The sequence below is a fragment of the Naegleria fowleri genome, assembly GCF_008403515.1.
Source record: "Naegleria fowleri strain ATCC 30894 chromosome Unknown tig15, whole genome shotgun sequence".
NCBI lineage: Eukaryota > Heterolobosea > Eutetramitea > Acrasida > Naegleriidae > Naegleria > Naegleria fowleri.
Window position 1 is genome coordinate 230,010 of NW_025407947.1, and position 15,085 is coordinate 245,094.

Sequence of the window (15,085 nt, forward strand, 5' to 3'; positions counted from 1 at the left end):
ATTACACTAACTTTGATGACATGAACCACCTTTAACTGTACTAATTGCACACACAGCCATGAATAACGTTTGAATTTTCGAACAAATAAACGCATGGACAGTGATAAAAAAAAAAAAAATGTTTCGACCCACTCCGAACTCGTTGATGATGAAACAATCATCATCCTTTCCTCTTTTTCTTTTCAATACCCATGTGGTGAGAAGAGCCTTCTCCTCAAGCTCACGACTCCATGCTGAGGAAAAGTTTGTTCTTTTCGAAGAAATTCCTCTCTCTCAGATTGCTCCGAATTTAACCACTTCCAATACAGCTTCCACAACCATTGGTCTAGTGACTATCAATAAGCCTGACAAGATGAATGCCTTGTGTCCAAAGACAGCCATTCAATTTAGAGAATTGTTTGAGAGTGATCAAATTTGCAATAACAAGAATTTGGTAGGTATTTTCTTTCAGATCTAAACAATTGACAACAGGATGTTATTTTGGATTGGATGGGGTTGTGGACACATTTCCGTTCTAATTTTCGAAATATTTTGTTACAATTTCACACTTTTCGACATATTACAATTTTACATGTCATCACAACATTTTATGACATTTGATCATTTCATGTTGTGTCTGTTCATTCCAGGGATGTCTCGTGTTGACTGGTGCCAAATCAAACACACAAGGAAAGAGTGCCTTTAGTGCAGGAGGTGATTTTGATTTCTTGTTGGAACGTTGCAATGATCAACCATTCAATAACTCTGCAAGAATGTTACAATTTTACAATTCCTTCTTGACACCCTTGTTGAAATTATGTCCTATTCCAACCATTTCAGGTAAGAGAATTCGATGAAGATATTTTAATAATTTTAATATATTTCAATAATTTTCATTATCATGAATGTGTGATTTCAATAATTATTATTATCAAATATGATTCTCTTATTTTCAAAATAGCTTTAAATGGTCATGCCATTGGTGCTGGATTGGCCATTGCTTTGGCAACAGATATTCGATTTGTTGAAGCGAATGCTAAATTGGGGGTCAATTTTGTAAACTTGGGATTATCACCAGGTATGGCATCGACTTATTTTCTTCCATATTTGCTTGGCCATCAATCCGCAAGTGCTTTGCTTTTAACAGGAGATTTAATTAGTGCTCAAAAAGCTCTCGAGTTAGGAATGGTCTATGAAGTGATTGAAGGCGAGGATCAATTAAGAGAAAGAGCTCTCGAATATGCTGCAAGAATTGCAAGAAATCCACCCATTGCAACTAAATTGTGTTTGAAGAATTTGAGAATGCAACAATTAGAAGGTTTGGAAAAGATGATTATTCGTGAAGCGGATGCCCAAGCTCAAAGCTATGCAGATCCAATTTTGAAACAAACTATTGAATCTCTCATTCGCAAATCCAATGAAAAGAAGTAAACTAAAGACCATAATTGAATGCAATGAAAATGGACTCTTTTTGTTGTTACTTTGAAATGAAATATTATTCACAAATTGTCAATAAGAATTAATTTGTCAATTGATTTTATTCAGCAGAGTCCCGAGCATTAATTAAGATTTGAGAAGATAAAAATCTCCAAAAACCGCTCCGCGAAAAAACAAAAGAGGCTTTTAAGCTCTCTTATTGTGAAACTTCGACCCCTTCTCGTTTTATTGCTTTTTCAAAATCCTTTCTCAGCAACTCAAATCCAGATTTGAACGGTTGCTTGTGTAAACTTCGGTCGATTGTCGAGGAATTATCTTGTGGAACCATTTGGCAGCGAGGACCATCCTGGCTGAATGGCTGTTCGCTGTAGCTGCAGGTTTGATGGGGCCCTTCTTCACATTGTGGAGTCTTTATCTCTGTCTTCATCCTTATTGATTCCTTGCGTTTTCTCAGCAACCTTGGAACAGTTTCACCTCTAGCTTCACAGTAAATAAATAATCAATTTATACATGTTGAAAAAATGATTGGCTGAATTCGTGTTCAAGTTGTGCAGGATATTGGAATTTACCAAATTTAAAAGCCGCACAGAACGCCTGGACGCAAACATCGACCCTTCTCAATAAAACCAATCCGCAGCTGGATTTTTACAAAGTTATGAAAGTCAGCAGGAACTAACAGCCATCCTTTTCGGCTGTTCGCTGCGGCTGCAGGTTTGATGGGGCCTCATATGAAGTTCAAGAAGTCATAGTTAAGCGACAGAGATGAATATTCCATGATGTGAAGTCATATTTAAGCAATTGCTTGATAAATCCATGAAAATTATGATAACATGATGAATTAAATAAATGAAAATAATAAAAATATATAGTTAGCTCAGAAAAATCCTTGCCAAAAAGATTCAAATCAAGGTAGACCTGTATTATCATAACCTTACCACACAGAAACATTCCAATCAGCGAAAAAAGGTACCTGAATAAGCTTTAGAAAGCAAGTGGATGAGAGTGCGAATGGATGTGAAGTCATTAAGCAACACCATGATCATTAATGTGCAGAAAATTTTTGAGCATGGAAAGCTCAACCAAACTCTTTAATTATGTACAATCAAAACATTCATGTCCTTCATTTCGTTCAGAATATATCATAAATACTAAGGAAGAAGTAAGAGAGAATGAACATCTTTTATTACACAAAAAACAAACAAAAATCATTAACAATGGAAAACATTCAAATCAACATCTTTTTAACTAAGGATTAAAGTAATGAAGACTCTTTGGCCATAAATAAACCTTGATCTACATTCGCTAAATTTTCAGATCTCATGGTGCCACTTGATCCGACATTTATATCCAAATTCCTTCTATGATTAGAATTCACATTTCGATCGGTTTGGTTGTTAGAGCTGATAGAAGGGTTAGCTAATGCGCTTAACAAACAGCTAATCTGATTTTGTCTCGTAGTTACAAAGATCTCGATCAAATCTTCGACGTTTCAGGAAGCACAATGTTGATAGAGGATAATAAATATCTCAGCTCTTCCAAGAAACACATCTACGTTACATTGAAAGTAGATATGTTTTCTATTATTAGTGATTTTTGTTTGTTTTTTGTGTAATAAAAATATTCATCCTCTCTTGCTTCTTCCTTACTATTTTTTTCTTTTGTGAATATCAATTAACCAATCATTTGCAAAGTCTTAAATTCCGAACTTTTGTAATCGGTTGTTCCATGAAAGTAAAACTACATTTATTCCATTCAATTACTTTCCCTCCACATTTCAAGGACAAGGTTTAGTTTAATTAGAATTTTATTACACAAAGGTGAATCAGCTTAATTAAGTCCATGGGTTGTTAGGAGTTATTTAGAATTCTTTGAGGAATGTCGTTCTTTGGTTCTGATGTTAAGTGTTTCGAAGACGTAAACAACAAGAATCATTTGGTTAATTTAAAGGAACAAATGGGTTTATGGTCTCTCCAAACACCCGACCTTAATAAAGGTCCGGTGTTTGTGGGATTTTCTGCATATTTTGTCAATTGATTTTATTCAGCAAATTATGAAGGACAATATTAAACATCACTCAATACACACAATGGCTTCCATATGATACTTTAGTGCAATAATAATGGAGAGATTTTTTTTCTGACGTACAATTATTAAGGATGATTTAATGATTTACATTCCGACCAACAAGGATCTACTTTTCATTTTGAATCAACATTAACATATATGATCATCAAATTATTGGAATAATTATCCTTTGAAACAAATCATTCTCCAAGAAAGAGAGAGAAGCAAAATAATCGAAAGTAATTATATTGAGATATTCGACTTTTTCTTAGATATTTCAATGTACGAGTGATATGACTCTTTCTCACTCTGAAGTATTCACAAAGAAGGGCATCCAAATAACAACAACAATAACAACCGAGGTGAACATGTTTAAGGCGTTCCCAAATAAGCACCAAAATAACGTTGTTCCATTCTTTCATATAAAAATTCTTTGAAATCATTTTAAATGCAGAAAAGCCAAATTCAACAAAAGCAAGACCATTGTTTTTGGTGGCTTTTACCATCTATGGTCGGTGCGTCATATCAATCAAGACCAATTTAAGCAAATTGATTTATAATCCATAACCATACTTTTGATGCGGTTCCTTCTTGTTGTAAAGAGAATTTCTTTTTCAGTAAAGATTCCAATCTCCGAAAAGGCATGTCCAATTCCACCATCATCAACAAGATATAATGTTGTTACATTGGTCAATGGATCGATTGGTGGGGTCGATCGATGAAGAAAAAGTCTGTTTTGTGACCTGTTAGATTGATATTGTCAACCTTTCTACGATTTATCTCAACATCTGACCATTTTATATACAACAGAGCTAGAGATCGTATTGAATTCGATGCTAATAATGGTAACAAATTGCGCAATGATGATTTCGTAGAGACTAGAATTGGGGATTGATTGAAAACAAATGATCAACCTTTCCGCTTTGATTGCCCATTAAATTGCTATTGGTTCGTCTTGTAATTTAAATCTGGAAACTTTGAACCTTTAAAAGATGAAATCAATAGAGAGTGGAGATGAAAATAAAGCTGACCATTGGATGCAATGTTGTTGTTTGTTGTTCTTTTATTTAAATATGGACCTGTCATGTGTCTCACTTTTTCCCAAACAACTTTCATTTTCACCACCTTTTAATTCAATACAATAGTTCTCGAATTACAGGATTGATCCACAACTTCAGAAAAAGTTTTTTGTAAATCATCCCATGGCACATTGATGGTTCGATCGGCATTGTAATTCATTCCTCTCAATTCACGAGAACCTAATGGATTACTTAATGCATCACCAACACCCATGGCAATGATCTTCCATTGAACGTTGTAACGATTGAATGGATTGTCTGGATCAGATGGAATCACTCCAGCAGAATTTTTCTTCCAACTGTTGTTGTTGTTGAGGTGTTTTCAACATTCGTTTTTTAATATATATGGTTCAATTTTAAACAATCAATTGTCATGACGTCATTCCAATAGATTATGAAGAATACAAGTATGAGTCGTAATGATGTAAAACATTTTGATGAAATATATTACAAATAAATCTGAAATGTCACAAAGCACTTACCTATTGATCTTTTGAGCAACTGGTATAGCATCTGCACAAGGCAAGCAACTACTTGAATAATCATCCCATGAACATTGTGAACAAGAATAAGGATAGAATGCAAAGTTGTTTGGATCTCCGGGAGTGTAAGGAAATTGATAATTGCATTGATTTTGATAAGCTTGTTGCTTTTGTGTGTTGCTGAGCTGGTTATTGTCAATAATTAAAGTTCCAACGGTGTAGGGATAAAGACTTGGTTTGGTGCTCCTAAATAAGGAATAAATCAATCGAAATGTTAAAAAAGGTAATCATGAACCAACGTTAAAATCATTGTTTCAATCAATACAACAACTTTCACTACTTACCAGAATGAAGAACAAGCATCACACGAACATGGTATGTTTGCAAGACCATCTGTCAAGATATACATGACTTTCTCAGCGTCTGTTCTTCCATTTCGTGCCAATTCATTAAATGCTTCACGAATACCAGCCAATTGAGCAGTCCATCCAGCCTCATAGGGCATATTCACAAAGGTATTCTGAATATCTGTGAGTGAACTTGTGAGGGGAAGAGCCAAAGTTGATGACGTATGAAATCGAACAATTCCAACCTTAATGGCATCTTCACCCAATTGCATGCGAGAGACAATTTGTTGACCCAAAGCACGAATCTTTTGGAAATTGTCCCAACCAATGGATCCTGATGCATCAATCACGAACATGAAATCAATCTTACTCTTACACATGCAATTCTTGAATTCAATATAAACGTCAGCATTTCGTGAAATTCCTGAAGCGGTTCTAGCAGTGTATTGGAATTTATCAGCTTGACATGAATTTGGATCTGAATCAACTTCAACATAAGTGTCACCATTCACATTGAGCACACGAGGAGTTCGATGACAATAGGTAGAGTCTGGGCACTGAACAGAAACAAAACTCATTCCATTCAATCCATATTCGTCCGTGTCATTTTGTAACATTTTGGTCACTGGAATTCGAATGGTTTGTCCTTGATCAATACTAAAAGCATCGTTTCTAGCAAATGGATTTAGAGAGAGGAGATTGATGGTAATTAAGGCATTGTTTGAACTGAGTGGATTGGTGCCATCGTCATCTGTCACTTTGACAGTAAGTTTACATGAACCTGAAGGAACCTTTCTTGTGAGAGAAATGACATTTCCTGAAATAGTCACACTCGAAGCAATGGTATTCAAACAATTGGAAGCATCGACAAGACTCAATGTCAACACATCTTGAGGATCTGCATCTGATGCATAACCATCTGCCACATAACTCATGGTGTGAACGAAACTACTTTGTGAAATGACAAATGAATAGTTTGCATTTTGAGAAATAGGTGCAGTATTTGTGACTGTCACAGTGAGTGGACATTGAGCAGTTAATCCATAAATATCACTCACAATGAACGCAGCAACCTTGGTTCCACTATTTTTGAGAGCAGCTGTAAAAGTGGTGCTTCCTGTAATGTTTCCAACACTTGACAAGGCACCTGCATTTGAAATGTAAAAGGTCAGATTTTTTCCTTCTGGATCTGCACTCACAGCAGCCATTTTGGATTTGAAATCATAGGAAGATCCCTTCGTTAAGGTTTGTGAAATTCCACCTGAACAAGTAGGTGGTTGATTGGTGTAATTTTCAGGAACGACATGAACCAAGAGAGTACCAATGGCAAAACTGGAAGCATCCCATTGACCAGTTGTTTGATTCAATGTTTGATCAGTAATTTCATAGGAAATGACATCATCACCAATGAATCCAAGAGGTGCAGTGTATTGAACGTGAGTGGCATTGAGTGGAATTAAGCTTCCACCATTGGATGAAGTTTTGGTCCATCCAGTACTCAATCGAATTTTAGAAGTATCACCTGGATTGACATCCACGTCATTGGAAACAACATTGATGATAGTGAATGAATTTTTGATGCAATAAGTTTCATCTGGATTTGCAGTAGGAGGATCATTCACTACTTGAATGGAATAAGTGGCCATTCGAGATTTGCTTTCACCATCTTCCATTACAATTTGAAAACTTTGAGTATAGATTTGATTTGGTAATGGATTGAATTGAATGGAATAATCATTTCTCACCACAGTTCTCCAATCACAACATGGAGCTCTCACAATTGAAGATGTTTTTGAATTAATCAAAGAAGAACCAACTATGGAAGGAGATGGAGTGATGGAACTCATTGTCACTGTGTCCAAAATATCACTCTCTGTATAATTAATTGGAATGAAATTATTCATTGAATTCTTTTTCACAATGGTTGAAAAGTCATTCACTAAAGGAGGAGTGTTAAACACCTTAATGAACACCACAGCACTTGCTGCCTTTTCACCATCACTAATGACATATTCAAAACTATCTGAATACGAAGTTGAGACAGTACTTGAAGTCAAGTAAGTGATAGTTTTCTTGTCAGGTTGATCCACTGTGGCACTGGCAACACCCACAGAATTGATAGAATCAATGGTAATGTCATCTTCATTGGGATCATAATCATTGAGAAGAACATTTAAAGTCGCTTGAGAATATTTTGGAACATAGTAAGCATCATCTTTGGCCACTGGAGCTCCATTTGTAACGACAATTTTCACAACACTCGATGAGAATTCCACTCCATCACTCACAGTATAGTTATAACTTTCAGTTCCAATAAAGTATTTGGTTGGAGAGTAGGAAATACCATACGAAAGAAGTTTGACACTTCCCAATTTGAGAATGTTACTCGAAGTGTTTTTCATAGTGTCTGAAGGGATCAAAACACCACCAGAAACATCACTCACAGTCAAAACATCAAACGAGTCCAAATCAAACATGGAACCTCCATTGTCATTCACATATGTCAAGAAATTCAAATCCACTGGTTTGGAATTCTTCTCCACTTGGAATTCTAAAGGAATGGCATGAGGTGGTCGATTCAATACATGAACCATCACCAATGCTTCAGCTTGCAAATATCCATTCGAAACCACATATACAAAGGAATCATTTCCACTAAAAGTTCCATTCGATTGATAGAGCACACTACTCGAAGAGACAATTTCCACAGTACCATTCAATGGCAAGGTTTTGATGGAACTAACTGTCAAGTTACCACCACGGGGATCAAAATCATTCAATAAAACGTTAATGATAATTGGTTGATGTTTGAACGTCTCTGCAAAGTCTGGCTTGGGATTTGGAGCTTGATAACCAACGCCAACTGAGACGAGAATGACTGTGGCTACCACAGAGGCAATCACGACAGAACTGATAATTAACCCAACTGTTAGTTGAATTCATTGGCAGTTGAAATTGTTTGCAGAAGAGTGGTGGTGGTAGGGGTGTTGGTGGGGTGTGTGAGGATGTTGAATGGATAAACAGAGATCAACATTCACATATAAGGCAATGTGGTCACAGGATTAGGATTCACACACAAACAGAAAGCATCACCACGAACAAGAGTCATCGATGGAGTGGTGAATGGGTTGGATGAGGGTCGGGTGAGGGTTCGCATTGAATAAATGGTTCATCATCAATTCGTTGTCATTCCCATGGGTTCGCATGAAGGAACAAGCAACAACAGCAACACACGTGTGAGTGATAACAACCACATACATCAATGGTCATAATCGTGTGTGAATGATTGAGGACAATCGAGAGAAGAAGGGTACATTGAAATAAGCAATCATCAGATCACTATTCCAATAACAAGACTTTCAAAGACAAGACTTACCAATAGTTTGAACCAATGTGGATGTCTTGAAGAGAGAAGGGTTGATATGAAGACCCTCCAGTTTGGATGTACTGGAAGAAATAATATCGCCAGCCGAAGGCATCCCCAAAGTCGTTTCTTAATAGTTTACAAAAGTTGTTGTTTGATTTTTTTGAAAGATGGTTCGACACTGAAACTCTCAACATTATAAGCGATTTCTATTGTTGTCATTGCGAAACGTTATAAAATGCAAGAGATCAGACGTGTGGATGTGAGAAAAACAATTACGTGTTGACACGAAGTGAGAAAGAATTTCTTACTGCTTCAATCAATACACGTTTAAACGGATCACCATGACATATACGAATATATGTCTATAAACGGTGATGTCGAGAGAAAAAAAATATCCCGCCAGCCGAATCATGGCTTGGGAGATCTCGTTACCTGTCACTCCCACCCCTTTTAGTAACAGAGAAGGATACAAGAGGGTTGATCTCTGCTAAAGTGAAAAAATGTGAGACAACGAAACAAGAAATCATTCCTCAAATTTTGAGAGTTTCTCGAAAGAGTTCTCTCGAGAGTTTTCAATGTGTGTTCTCTATAGGATTAAATTCTTGCATTCTGTTGTGAGAAACACTGATTTTACAGTGATCGTTTTTGAAAGAGGTTCGTGTGTCAACATTCTGAGAGAGTCTAAAGTATGGCAAATTGTGAAATCCTGTTCACGTCTCACGCCTGAACATTACAAATCATCTGCCAACTCGGATTGACCACCACCACCACTGCTGCTACTACTACTCGTTGAGGATTTGGAAAGTTTAGATAAACAACTTCTCAGTATAGAACAAATTTCATCCCATTCTGGACGATCGTTTTCAATCTTTGACCAACATTTCACAATGAGTTTCATAATGACGTTTTTCACAACCTCATACTCGAGGTTGGTGAGGTCTGCAAAAAACATTTCTCTCAATTCTTGAGAGGTTGGAAGTGGTGGTCTCAATTCATCATGAATCACTCTGTGTGCAATTTCATAAACATTCATGTTTGGATAAATTTCCTTCTCAAATATTAATTCATAGACACAGATTCCAAAACTATAGACATCGGATTTGAATGAATAGTGACCATCCAATAGAACTTCTGGTGCACTTATTTCAATAGTTCCTGCTTTAGTGCCACGTTTTTGTCGATTCATTAAACAATGGAAAGCAGTTCCAAAATCTGATATTTTCAATGTCCAATCGTTTGTGACAAGAAAATTTGAAATCTGTGTTAATAAGAACATATAATGAATGACCAATCACTGAATGATGAAAATACTCACCTTCACATCTCTGTGAATAATATTCTTAGACTTTAACATATTCAAACCATTGGCTGCATCCAATAATAATTTGATTTTCTTTCTAAGACTAAGTCCAGATTTAAAATGATGATTCAACAGGATGGATGGTCGTGCTTGGTTTGTTCTTGCGTCCACAGAAAGTCTGGTAAGTTGTGAATCAGTCACTGGTGTTTTTGCAGAAAGAAACTTTTTAGATTTTGTCTCTAAATAATCGTTTCGATTATTACTATCATTGACATTAGAATAACTAGTCTTGATGATCTTATCGACACTTCCTCGAGAACAATACTCTGTCACAATATAAAAGAATGGAGGCTTAATAGTTGCTCCAATAAACTGTACAATATTTGGATGTCTTATTGAACTCAAAATTTGAGTTTCTTTCATGTATTCTTTAAGAGGATCTTCCAATAAGTCACATATTAAACATTGTTTTACAGCTACAAGTACACCCATATACTTGGCTTTATAGACAATACCACTGCTTCCCACTCTGTATTGGATCCAATTTAGTAATTCGAGATGAATGACTACTACTCTCAAAATACTTACCCAATTTGGTCAATGAGTTCCAACTCTTCACTCATAACGCTCATATTTCTGAGTTGAGGTGAGACCTTTACAATCGCATCATTCAATTCTTTTGATAAATCATTGTAAGGTAAATTTTCTGGATGCTCCACAGGTTGTATCTTTTCTAAATGCTTTGGTCGATTTTGTGAAATTGAAATACTATTTGGCACGATTAAAGTCTCCTCAGAATTATGTTGATTCAATGAGTCTTGATCGGTTGAATCATTCTTCTTCATTCCCACCACACTCAAAGTCGTTAAATCATCAAGCTCATCATTCATTGCCTGTTCATGCTTGAACACTGAATTAGAGAAATTATTGGATTTCTGTATTAATACATTGGAGCCACAATTTTGTATGCACTCTTCCTCATCCATTCTTCCATAATATTGATGATGATGACCATCCTGTGAAGGATACCTCTCATCCGGAGAGGCGATCAGACGGAGTTGAGACTTTTTTCGTTTTCCAGGACATGCACTGCAGCAACAACTTAGAAACCTTTTCCATAGCAGTGATTCCTTCTTGATCATGACATGAGAAGAAGATCTCTGCCATCTCACAAGGATATAGATCAAGCAGCAAAAGAGAATGAAATTACTAACAGTCAATGATATACATATGGATATGATACCCCATTGAAGAAAAGGAGAATTATTGAGAGGAAGTAAATGAGAGGTTTGAGTATCGCTCATTGTTTTTGGTCAGCAAGTCTTTGGCGTGTTGTTGTTTTGACAAGAATCAAAATTGATGTAATGTCAATTCCGATGTTGTTAGCCAAAGGATGAATTCTATATTTACAAATTGAAACGTGTTCAGTTGGATGAGACTCACTGTTGAGGAGATAATGATGCTACCGCAATCCTGAGCTGATGAATCATCGGCTACAACTCTTGTTCAAATAATAAACAGCAGACTTTTTGGGTTCCGAAAATTTGTTATCAGCACAAAGCAACAGTGATGTCAAGCTATTTTTTCCTAAGATCTGAGAAAGGATTTTCGATTGTGAGAAGAATCATGATTTCTAATTAGTGCCAGAAAAGGAAGGTAATAATTGTGAGGATCATTGTGAATGATCGGTTTATTATTTAATTATTGAAAGTAGTAAATGAGAGATGCACTTTCTTTACTTTTCTTTTTGTTCAAAGCTTCCACTGATGACAGAATGAACGACCTGTTTTGCCAAACCTTGGACTGCAACACTGGCTCTCTTTTGAACGTTGGACACTTGTTCATCAATTTCTTGTTCGTGCTTATTGAGGAATGGCTCCACATATTTTACATAAAGGAGTGTGGCACCTCTGGTTTGGGGTGCAATAAGCTGCATGTGTATTCACAAGCACGGCATCAGTAGAAATTGAAAATAAATTCCATGTTGTTGTCATGAAAAATATATTCGAGTATTACTTGAGTAACTTACCCAAATAATGAAAAAGAATTTAATTTCCCAATAAAATGGAATAAAGACAACAATGACCAACAAGTAATACTCGAACACATGAATGAGAGCATAAATAATCCAATAAATTCTAAATTTGTTGTAAATTCTCTCATTGTCAATGAGTCATTACTACTTACAACCAATGCTTGTCATCATTTGATTGTGGTGATCGAATGGCCTTGAATGACGCATAGGCCGGTAAAATAAAAGACACCAAGTGACAAATGAGTTGAGTAAAAGCAGAACTGTAATTTTGTATGCATCATCACCACGCCGATCATATTTGATTATTGATTGACATGCCATCATAAAATAGATTTACAATATATTTTTAAAGATTTGATTAAATCATCATATTTTGATAATCATGGATGACATGTTCAGTGTATGATATATCAATCATCCGATCCATACCTGAACAAATAATCATAATCTTCGACTCGCGTTGTTCCATCTTTCTCTACATAAACAACTTTGACACTTGCACCCGAAGAAGAAGAAGTAGAATCATCGTTTGCCCTAACCAGCATGGCAAGACTTGTCAAGACAAATGAGACTCCAAGAAGGACGTGAAACTGAGTGTTCGAAGTGTTTAGCATTTTTTTTAAGAAATTCTAATGCCATCTCTGGAATGACAAGAATGCATTCTTACTTGGGTATCCTCAATTAATTAGAATCAAAGCTGGATTCGGTGAACATATTCCTCAATAAATTTTTTTGTGCATGCTTTTATTACAAGCATCACTCGCTAAACCAACCATCAGTGCTTTCTTAATTTTGTTCAAAATGTTGATTAAAGATCAATTAGGTCAACAAATTAATTTCAAGTTAGAATGAGGAGATGGCATAATCAATCAGAAGAAAACAGTTAATGCGTGGTCTTTCCTGTTCCATAATGTTTTTCCATAAAGTGAGTAATGAATTCAAATGAGAGGAACATGATGGCTGTGTTGGGCACAACTCTAATAAGGTGAGCTCCCATTCCAGAATATAGACCTTTTGTTCCTTCTTCTATCGCTATTGTTTTGAATGCATTAATCATGCCTTTGTCATATCTACATTTTCCATCTACAATCTCTCTCATTCTTGTTCTCACAACCTCATGTGGATAAGTTATGGCGCTCGCAACTAATTTGCATCCACCACTCACTGTAATGTAGGTAAGTGGAGTGAATTTGGGAGTTTCTCCTTCTGAACTACTAGTTGATTTTAAGGCCATTCGTTTCACTTGTTCATACAAGACAAAATAAATTGCAGTTTCAAATATTCCAAGGAACGAAGCTGTCAGACCTTTGTAAAAACCTTTCACTCCTTCATCTCGATAAATTCTGCTGATACAATCCATGTATCCATTATAATTCGGTGTGTTACTGCCACGTGACGAATTGGGTTTGTATAAATCTAATTGGATCCTAGTTTTCACTAAAAACATTGGGTTCATAACTGCTGGTACGACAACACCACATGCTGCGGCGCTTCCAATATGAACAAGTGGACTGTCTGAAGAGAGTCCACAATATTTGCTCATCAAATCCTTAGTTCCTGAATAAGTTGCAAAGTAAATTGCTCTTGAAGGAAAAATACCAGCAATATTTGGTATTAATCCTCTAAATAATCCATGAAGTCCCTCAGTTTTTGCTGTAATTTTTAAAGAATCAATAATTTTAAGAAGGAAGTTCTGTTTCGTTGCTGCATCATTGTAAATTTTAGCTGAGCTTTGAAATCGGGTTTTCAATACATCCAAAGGCTGAGTTACTACGCTAGCAATGCTTCCCGAAATACCACCTGCGAGAAAATTAACAGTGTTCTTATTCGTTAGAAAACTTTGTTTTGGTGTAACAGATGTATCGGGAAGTGATATAGGTGGTGTGGTATCAAATTTGATATCGGATTCAACAATGGTAGTTGATGTGTCCTCGATATCAATAAGTACTTCGGATGATGATGTATCGTCCTTTTTCATTGTGTTTCAAAATTTAGGTGGGATGTTGGGAATGATGATGGTAAATCGTGAGAGAATAGAAAATTTCGATTGTCGGACCCGGACCACAACGAATGATTGGATTGTCGTGTGTTCAATTTTTTTGATTGGCTTTTAAAAATCACAACAAATTGACTGAATAGATGTAAGACAAGCCAAAATCAGACCATACGGTTCTTGAGAAAAAGTGATGATTTTATTTTGTACAAAGCAGATATGTGTGTGATGAAGACCACTGACGTATTCACAAAGAACCACTTTAAAATTGGAAGAATGAACTAGCCAACTCTCCGAGTTGCTCTCTTGCTGATTTAAAGACTTGCGTGATGGTCTCACTTCCTTCCACACCACTTGAAGCATCAGCTCCTGTTTCAACAGCAGCAACCTTTTGAGCAATTGCCGATGAGTCTGTTTCAATGATGATACCATCTTCCAAAACTTCATCCAAAGCCAAAACTATCAAATCAAAATTTTCAAGGAAAGTTCTCTTTGTCAATTGATTTCTAAAGAGCATCATCAAGCCATCAATAAGACCCGATAACACTTCCGATAATACTAATTCATTTTCGTATCCAGCTCCAACAACAAAAAGTAAATATCCTGAACATTTTGAAACACAATATTAAAGCTATCAATCATTATTATATCACACTCTCCGGAGGAAGGTGTTTTGCTTTTGATGGTCTTGTTGGATACATTTTCTTCCAAATCTAATTGTTTTCTTAAATTACTCTTCAGATCGTTCGAGTAGTATTTCGATAATAATCGTTTTCCGTTTTGATCCAGAACAAACACGCCTCGTATTTGATGAATGAATGCTTCCATTTTTTTTTGTAATGTGATAATCGGTGCCTGCTTTGTCATTGACCAGCCCAAAGGTTCAATCATATGTGTATTAGGGATCACACCTTTTCTCGAATTGTTCTTACTCATTGCTCCAAATTATGACAACTCATCGATTTTATAATGATGGATACCTCACATACAACATTTGAAAAA

At 36.0% G+C, this 15,085-nt stretch overlaps 6 protein-coding genes across 6 annotated transcripts; 1 reads left to right on the plus strand and 5 right to left on the minus strand.

Annotated features, from left to right (window-relative positions):
- Positions 1–118: 118 nt before the first annotated feature.
- On the plus strand, positions 119–1,410 carry FDP41_012618 (uncharacterized protein; the record flags this gene model as incomplete). Its single annotated transcript, XM_044703157.1, has 3 exons — positions 119–433; positions 630–819; positions 941–1,410. 3 exons carry the CDS (start codon positions 119–121, stop codon positions 1,408–1,410), a joined length of 975 nt encoding a protein of 324 aa, XP_044566071.1.
- Positions 1,411–4,608: 3,198 nt separating this feature from the next.
- On the minus strand, positions 4,609–8,867 carry FDP41_012619 (uncharacterized protein; the record flags this gene model as incomplete). The annotated part of the gene is made up of 4 exons (XM_044703158.1): positions 4,609–4,858; positions 5,042–5,287; positions 5,386–8,314; positions 8,765–8,867. 4 exons carry the CDS (start codon positions 8,865–8,867, stop codon positions 4,609–4,611), a joined length of 3,528 nt encoding a protein of 1,175 aa, XP_044566072.1.
- Positions 8,868–9,485: 618 nt separating this feature from the next.
- On the minus strand, positions 9,486–11,359 carry FDP41_012620 (uncharacterized protein; the record flags this gene model as incomplete). Its single annotated transcript, XM_044703160.1, has 3 exons — positions 9,486–10,013; positions 10,071–10,584; positions 10,644–11,359. 3 exons carry the CDS (start codon positions 11,357–11,359, stop codon positions 9,486–9,488), a joined length of 1,758 nt encoding a protein of 585 aa, XP_044566073.1.
- A 431-nt stretch (positions 11,360–11,790) lies between these two features.
- On the minus strand, positions 11,791–12,704 carry FDP41_012621 (uncharacterized protein; the record flags this gene model as incomplete). The annotated part of the gene is made up of 4 exons (XM_044703161.1): positions 11,791–11,985; positions 12,085–12,193; positions 12,243–12,350; positions 12,520–12,704. The coding sequence occupies 4 exons, from the start codon at positions 12,702–12,704 to the stop codon at positions 11,791–11,793; spliced, it is 597 nt and encodes a 198-aa protein (XP_044566074.1).
- A 269-nt stretch (positions 12,705–12,973) lies between these two features.
- FDP41_012622 (uncharacterized protein) lies at positions 12,974–14,068 on the minus strand (the record flags this gene model as incomplete). Its single annotated transcript, XM_044703162.1, has 1 exon — positions 12,974–14,068. The coding sequence occupies one exon, from the start codon at positions 14,066–14,068 to the stop codon at positions 12,974–12,976; it is 1,095 nt and encodes a 364-aa protein (XP_044566075.1).
- Positions 14,069–14,345: 277 nt separating this feature from the next.
- Positions 14,346–14,911, minus strand: FDP41_012623 (uncharacterized protein; the record flags this gene model as incomplete). Its single annotated transcript, XM_044703163.1, has 2 exons — positions 14,346–14,686; positions 14,818–14,911. The coding sequence occupies 2 exons, from the start codon at positions 14,909–14,911 to the stop codon at positions 14,346–14,348; spliced, it is 435 nt and encodes a 144-aa protein (XP_044566076.1).
- Positions 14,912–15,085: the final 174 nt, after the last annotated feature.